Raw genomic sequence first — 7,405 nt, forward strand, 5'->3', positions numbered from 1 at the left:
ACTCCTGCGTTGGGTGCGAAACGACGTTGCTCGTTGTTTTGGGGTTTCTCGGTTCAGTGAAGTGACACCAGCATCACAAATCATATACGAGTTCTTACTAGTGGCGCCAACTCGAGCGATGGGGCAACTCCAAGTACTCATCAATAAGACTCTCGTGTTGACGACAACGTTCACCGACACTGGTCGCATCTCCCACGGGGGGTGTTCCATCGGAACTTCTTGACGTCATCTGATACCATCTGATTCGCAGATACTACCGGCGTTGCCTTTGCATCCCAACAACGTTGACGTCACCTTTGGTACTGCTGACGCTTCAACGCGTGCATACGAGGTCCTATCCTTGGTTCCTCAAATCATTGCATCTGAGTCTTCGCAACCTGGCATCTGAGACCTCGACACTCTGCATCTGAGACCGACTCAGACGTCCTGTGTCAACGCACCCACGTCGCAGACTATATTTTTTCAACCCATTGACGGTCGTGTATAATCGCCGAGCTTACTGGAAACGTCACAGTCATGCTTTTCGTATTCTCTCTTCAAAATACAGAGCGTTTTCACTCGACTCAGACCGTTGGTTCCATCGTCCGTGGGATGCGCGTCTCGTTCGATCTGACCCGGGGCTCTTCTTTTCTCTCGCCAACGCGGCAAGAGCAAACTCACTTTTCCTTTTCCCGGCTTTCCCCCACCATCCAAGATGCAACGCATGCTTTTCGCTTCGGCACTCGCGGTCTCGGCCGCTGCCTTGGACATTTCCGAGGAGCAGCGCGCGTCCCTCGTGGCCGACCTCGACGCGTGGCGCGCCAAGTTTGGTGGCGACGCTAGCCTCCTGCCCCCGGTGTACAGCATCAGCAGCGAGGAGGACGCCAGCGATGCGCTTCTCGCGCGTCTGCACTCGGCCAAGGAGCGCGTCGAGGTGCTCAAAGCCGCCAACCCGAACGCGAGCTTTTCGCACGTCGGGCCGTTCGCACTCTTGAGCCACGAAGAGTTCGAGCAGCGCCTCGGCCGGTCGTTCGGCAAGGCTCAACCCGAACGCAAGCTCCGGGTCGAGAGCGTCGACTATGCGTCGCTCGAGGCCGTCGCGGCCGCCGGCGCCGTCGACTGGACGACCTCGTCGTGTGTCAACGCGGTCAAGAACCAGGGCAACTGCGGCAGCTGCTGGAGTTTCTCGGCCACGGGCGCGGCCGAGTCGGCGCACTGTATCGCGACGGGGAAGCTCCTCAACCTCGCCGAGCAGCAGCTCGTGAGCTGCGACAAGGTCGACGGCCAATTGGGCTGCGACGGCGGCTACGAGGACAAGGCCATCAACTGGATCGCGTCGCGCGGCCAGTGCCTCACCAAGGACTACCCGTACACGTCGGGCTCGTCCGGCGCCAACGGCACGTGCAAGAAGACGTGCGTGGCCCAGAAGCTCTCGATCGGCGCGGCGGTCGAGATTGTCGGCGAGGGCCCGCTCACGACCGCACTCAACACGCAGCCCGTGACGGTCGCCGTCGAGGCCGGCAACGACGTGTGGCAGTACTACAGCGGCGGCGTTGTGACGGCGTGCCCCGGCGCGCAGTCGGACCACGCCGTCATCGCCGTCGGCTACGGCACGTCCAGCGGCACCACCTACTTCAAGATCCGCAACTCGTGGGGCGCGTCGTGGGGCGAGGCCGGCTACATCCGCCTCCAGCGCGGCGTTGGCGGCAAGGGCATGTGCAACGTCGCCGAGATGCCCGCGTACCCCAAGATCGTCAAGGCGTAAGCCGTGTCTGTTCTTGTATGGACACGATGTGTGTGTGTTGCTCTCTCTCGTCGAAGAACTATCCAACGAATCAACAGCTGTTCTTTCCATCTCGTTGTCTTGGGTATGGTGGACGGAAGCAGCTACGAAAGCTCTGTAGCTGGTGCACACTAGTTAATGCTTGGTACATCGTGTCTAGATCGGGATCGTAGCATTCGTCACGACTCTTGGTAGGCGGGAAGAAGTTCGTGCTTCGTACGACGTAGTTGACGAGTGAGTGTTACGGCAAGCGGTTTCATGTCCACCGAAATGACACCATTATGGTTGGGCCTTATATGATGCAAATGCACGCTGGAATCGATGCGGGCACCCGCGCAACGATAGACTGATCAGGTCTAGCTCCCATGCAATACTGAGCTCGACTGTCATTGTGAGACGCGATTTGTCATTATTATTCGAGGTTACGAAAAGCAGCAATATCTGCCAACCGCGACGGCGCCGATGCGTCTCGATCGACAGCATGGCCAGCAGTACGAAGCGCTAGCTGTCGAATTCGGTTCGTGGGAATCGGCACGTCGACCTGTCTCGCAGGCGGCATCTCGGCCTCTTGGCCGGGTGGCCAGACAAAGTCGTCTGCTTCGATCTGGCCGCGTGCAGCGATCTCCTCCAGCCAAGAAGGACGACCCGCCGTTCTCGTGCTTGTTTGTCGGGCTGCCATCGTAGCCATGAGTAAGCTTCCTCTTCTCGGTCTCTGAGATCGAAAACGGACCGCGTTGCCGATTCCATAGTCGTTGTGGCCCTCGAAACCCATGTACACTGGCCCGTCGGGATATCCATAGTCGCTCGAGTACGCTGGCGACGCATCCGCCATCAGCGGACACTGCTTCCCGCGCAAAGGACAGCCGACATCGGGCGTCTTGGGCGTCGCGTACGGGTGACTACCCGGTAGTCCAAACTGCGCGACGTGGGCCTTGTACGTATTGACGCTCGCAACATACTCGCCTCGCAAGAGCTGAAACCAGTCGTATCGACGCTTACCAAGCTCATTATCGATGCTTCTTGCCCACTGCCGCCCGACGTCTCGCAAGTGCGCGTGCAGCGCTCGGCGTTCGGTCAGCGTCAAGCCCGTCGTCCGAAGATTTTCGAGAATTGCGGGATGGGCCTTCGCGACGTCGGCAGGGTCCGTGCGCAAGAGCTCCAAAATATTGGTCCGCTTGAACTTGCGAGCGACGTCGCGAGGGATCGTCTGACCATTCGGCGTCAACATTTGAGTGAGCGCCGTCTCGGAGAGCGACTTGATGTTGACGGGCAGCATGCGCCGAATCGCGCAGAGGGCTCGCAAGGCGTCGTCCGCGTCGGCGTCGTCCCACGCCTCTTGGAGTCGCGTCAGCTCGATGGCGTACTCGGGCTTGTGCTGAATGGCGTCGTGACACGCCTCCATGTCTTGCTCAAGCACAAAATACTCTTCACGGAGGTCTCTCTGGACTAGAGGATCTGGGTGCGTCACGTCGGCCGTCCCAATCGCACGCATGCGACGAGAGATCTCTTGGATGCGGCGCGTAAGCTCGTCATAGCTGTCGTTAGGGCGCATGATGGCGACGAGACGGTCCATGACTGGGTCGTTCCGAGGCGTGGACACAGGCAACGGGACGCCGTAGCGTCGGTAGAGATCGGCGCCGTAGACGCTGGGAATGAACTCAATCGTGCACGGCCAGTGTGCGGTACGAAGCACGTCGGTGACAAATGCAAAGGGCTTGAAGAGCACGTTGATGTCGTTGACGCGACAAATGAGGTCGCCGGCGACGACGCCGCTGGCGAGTGCAGCGCCACGGACGCTTCCGACAAGAGCGCCATCGAGGCCGGACGCAGCGCCGTCACTGGGCAAAATGCCAACCTTGGGCCCGTCAAAGCGCACGGCGTACGTCGGCAGCTCGTCGGCTCGCATCGCTCGCTGCTCGTTGTCAAGTAGATTTGAGATTGCCCTTTTCACCCTTTTCACAACCGACCGGCACCGCTGCCAAGTTATCCGGATCACCGGATACGACAGTGACCTTGCTGGAGCTGCCACGTATGGACAATTGCCCGACGAAGATCAAGACGCCTTGCCACTGCAATCACTGCTGTAGAAAAGGAATCGGCGTCCAAAACGTACCATGTAAATAGGACAGTCTGCAGCCAACTCGCGCGTCGATCGCGCCTCTGACGACACCCCAACATACGCGAAGCACCTTCCAAGCTCCAGGTACACGGCCGCCGACACGCGACGCGCTGCAGTCCAAGGTGCTCATCGTGCTAAGCGATCGTGCCAGGCGCACTGCAATCGCGACAGTGACGAACGCTCACTTGATACCTTGATACTCTTGGCAGAAATTACGTTGTGGACACCATTGGACCACGGCGTATAGCGAATCTGGACTGCAAGACACTCCCGGTGCCACGTCCGTGGTCACCAGTGCTGGACTCGACAACAGCAGCTTTGGTCAATAAATGGTATATATAAAGCAATGCCAAGAAGACGACAAAACCCGATAATGTATCGGTCCTGTATAGAGACCGTCTATCTTGTCGGATGGGAGTATCCGGATTGGATACGACGACGGTTCAAGATCCAATAAAAAGTTGCACCATGCCACCGCCGTCCAAGGCCGACGAGAGCGTCCGCGTCATGGTGCGCATCCGCCCGATGAGCAGCAAGGAGAAGCAAGACGGCCGGCTCGAGGCGACGGTCGCGAGCTTTGAGCGCGCCGAGGTGACGATCACCAACCCCGCGGCCGCGTCGTCCGAGGCGCCAAAAGCTTTTACGTTTGACGCTGCGTTCGGCTCCAAGTCGACGCAGCAGCAAGTGTACGACACGGCGGCGACCGCGATCGTCGAAGCCGTCATGGACGGCTACAACGGCACCATCTTTGCTTATGGCCAAGTACACGACTCTACCACCGGTTTGCGCTCACAAATATATGTTCTTAGACGGGCGCGGGCAAGTCGCACACGATGGAGGGCCTGCCCGACCCGCCCGAGATGCGTGGCATCATCCCCAACTCGTTCAAGCACATCTTTGACAAGGCAACCCGAGCTTCCTTGGCGCCCAATCGCCGATGCTCACAAAAGCGCGTAGGTGGCGATCACCAAGAAGAAGCAAATTCTTGTGCGCGCTTCGTACCTTGAAATTTACAACGAAGAAGTCCGGGACCTGCTCTCGAAAGACCCGAAGGCCGGCCTCGACCTCAAAGAGGTACCAAAACTGTCCTATCCAGCAATGACAATAGCTTCCATCGTACAGAATGCGGACTCGGGCGTCTACGTCAAGAACCTGACAGCCCAAGTCGTCAAGGACGCGGCAGAGATCGACGCCGTGATGCGGCAAGGTCCGCCTCTTGATGCGTCAACGCAGACACTCATGCCTTGCTCAGGCAACAAGAGCCGAAGCGTCGGCGCCACCAACATGAACCAGACGTCGTCGCGGTCCCACTCGATCTTTACGATCGTTGTCGAGTGTCTCTCCGATGGCATGGATGGCAAGGACCACGTGTGCGTCGGGAAGCTCAACCTCGTATGCTGCGTGTTTCGTGCTTCACCAGATTCAAATTGGATGTGGATGCATAGGTCGATTTGGCCGGTAGCGAGCGGCAGAGCAAGACCGGTGCGACCGGCGACCGTCTCCAGGAAGCCAATAAGATCAACTTGTCGCTCTCGGCGCTCGGCAACGTCATTTCGGCGCTCGTCGACGGCAAATCCAAGCACATTCCATACCGCGACTCGAAGCTCACGCGCCTTTTACAAGACTCGCTTGGTGGCAACACCAAGACGGTCATGATTGCCAACTGCGGGCCTGCCGACTACAACTACGAAGAGACGCTTACGACCCTCCGGTAGGCCTCGATTTAGTTCCGACATCGACTAAGCTCGAATGGGACAGGTACGCGAGCCGTGCAAAACAAATCAAAAACAAGCCGAAAATCAACGAAGACCCGAAAGACGCCATGATTCGCGAGTTCCAAGAAGAGATTGAAGCGCTCAAGGCCAAGTTGGCGGCCATTGGCACCGCCGGACCGTCGGGCACCACCGTCGACGGCCAAGTCGTCGCACAAGCCGTCGCGCCCGTTGAAATTGTCGAAAAGGTCGTCGAGAAGGTCATTATCGAGAAGGGTATTAGCGAAGAGGAAGCCAAGCGCATTGCAGAGAAGGCCAAGCAAGAGATTGGCGACGTGCGCAAGAAGGCCCAGGACGAGCTTTCGGCGGCTGCCAAAGACAATGCGCTCGCCGAGCATCAGAAGCGCGAGATGGAACTCAAGCTCGAGATGGAGCGCAAGCAGCACGAAGAAATGGAGCGGCAGCAAAAGGCACTGGTCCTCAAGCTGCAGTCGATGGAAGCCAAGCTGCTCGTCGGAAGCGAGATCCTCGACAAGGCCGCGCAGCAAGGTATTTATTGCCATTTTTGCTGTTTTTTTAGATCGTTTGGTACAGAGGATGAGCTGCGCAAGAAGAAGCTCGAGCTCGAAGAACGCAAGCACCAAGAACTCAAGCTCGCGCGGGAGCTCGCCGAGCGGGAAGAGTCCAACCTTATGAAGGAAGAGCAGGTGCGATGCCGCGACGGCGGCAAGGACTCATCGACGCCACTTGTATAGTACCAATCCCTGCAAGAGGAGGCCGAAGCCAAAACCAAGAAACTCAAAAAGGTCTTCAACAAAGTCAAGGAAGTGCTCGCCGACGTCAAGCAGATGGAGAAGGCCCACGCGCGCGTACGTCCAACCGAGTGGTGTACTCAAGCACTAATACTACGAACGGTAGGAACGGGAAGACTTGCTCGATACCATTCGGGAGCTCACAGCGTCGCTCAAACTCAAAACGCTCGTGCTCGAGTATTTCATGCCGCGTGAGGCAGCGACGATGCTCGAAGCCGCAGCTGTCTGGGATGACGAAGAAGACAACTTTACCTTGCCGCACCTCGAACTTTCCGGTACAAATGGAGCTTATTTTTGAGATTGAGATTCCAAGAATGGTGTAGGCAATGCCCTGCGCCCGCGACAGCGCCCGGCCTCGGCCAGTGGCCTTCGTCGCCCCGAGACCGCGTCGGAGAAATCGCGCAAGGTTGACATATTGTTGCGCGACCAGCGTATCACATCGATGCGTAGAAGTACGTGTCGGAAGAGGAGACGCCCGAGATGGAGATTCACATTGAGCGCAACCAGTACCTTGTGTACACGTCGGACGAAGAAGGAGACGGGTATGCGCTCGCGGAAGACAAGATTGTGACGAGTCCGCCCGCCAAAGAACGCCCCAAAACCTCCAAGAAGACATCGCGCAAGTCGTCGTCCAAAGACGCTTCGAGTACGATGACGGAGTAGTGTCAGCAGGCACGTTACCTTCCAATAGGCACGTCGGGGTCGTCGACCAAGCGCCCCGAGACGGCCAAGAAGCGATCGACAGAAAAGAAAGCCTAGCTACGTACATGTGCCATCGTTTGCACCGCTGTAGATTGTTGACCTCGACCCCCGCAAGGGATCGCCAAGGTATAGAGTTATTCCTATCCAACAATAGCTATTTCAAACATCATGGGAGCGTAAACGGGGTGTTATCACATGCGCAATTCAAGCTCTTGGTGGTTTATTTTGAAGTAACTAGGCCTTCCGGTTCCTGTCGTCTCCACGCAGCTCGACGCTTGGTCAGTGTGGACGTTCTAGA

The 7,405-nt window shown here is 57.8% G+C and overlaps 3 protein-coding genes across 3 annotated transcripts; 2 read left to right on the top strand and 1 right to left on the bottom strand.

Annotated features, from left to right (window-relative positions):
* The first annotated feature begins 634 nt into the window (after positions 1-634).
* Positions 635-1,833, top strand: SDRG_16121 (hypothetical protein). Its single transcript, XM_008622318.1, has one exon. The coding sequence runs from the start codon at positions 695-697 to the stop codon at positions 1,742-1,744; it is 1,050 nt and encodes a 349-aa protein (XP_008620540.1). The 5' UTR covers positions 635-694; the 3' UTR covers positions 1,745-1,833.
* A 279-nt stretch (positions 1,834-2,112) lies between these two features.
* On the bottom strand, positions 2,113-3,668 carry SDRG_16122 (hypothetical protein; the record flags this gene model as incomplete). Its single annotated transcript, XM_008622319.1, has 2 exons — positions 2,113-2,118; positions 2,493-3,668. The coding sequence occupies 2 exons, from the start codon at positions 3,666-3,668 to the stop codon at positions 2,113-2,115; spliced, it is 1,182 nt and encodes a 393-aa protein (XP_008620541.1).
* Positions 3,669-4,341: 673 nt separating this feature from the next.
* SDRG_16123 (hypothetical protein) lies at positions 4,342-7,276 on the top strand. Its single transcript, XM_008622320.1, has 13 exons — positions 4,342-4,643; positions 4,691-4,786; positions 4,839-4,955; positions 5,004-5,088; positions 5,134-5,273; positions 5,327-5,592; positions 5,640-6,142; positions 6,188-6,300; positions 6,349-6,462; positions 6,512-6,680; positions 6,729-6,811; positions 6,856-7,051; positions 7,097-7,276. Exons 1-13 carry the CDS (start codon positions 4,350-4,352, stop codon positions 7,162-7,164), a joined length of 2,244 nt encoding a protein of 747 aa, XP_008620542.1. The 5' UTR covers positions 4,342-4,349; the 3' UTR covers positions 7,165-7,276.
* Positions 7,277-7,405: the final 129 nt, after the last annotated feature.

This window comes from Saprolegnia diclina, assembly GCF_000281045.1.
Source record: "Saprolegnia diclina VS20 unplaced genomic scaffold supercont1.114, whole genome shotgun sequence".
Lineage (NCBI taxonomy): Eukaryota > Oomycota > Saprolegniomycetes > Saprolegniales > Saprolegniaceae > Saprolegnia > Saprolegnia diclina.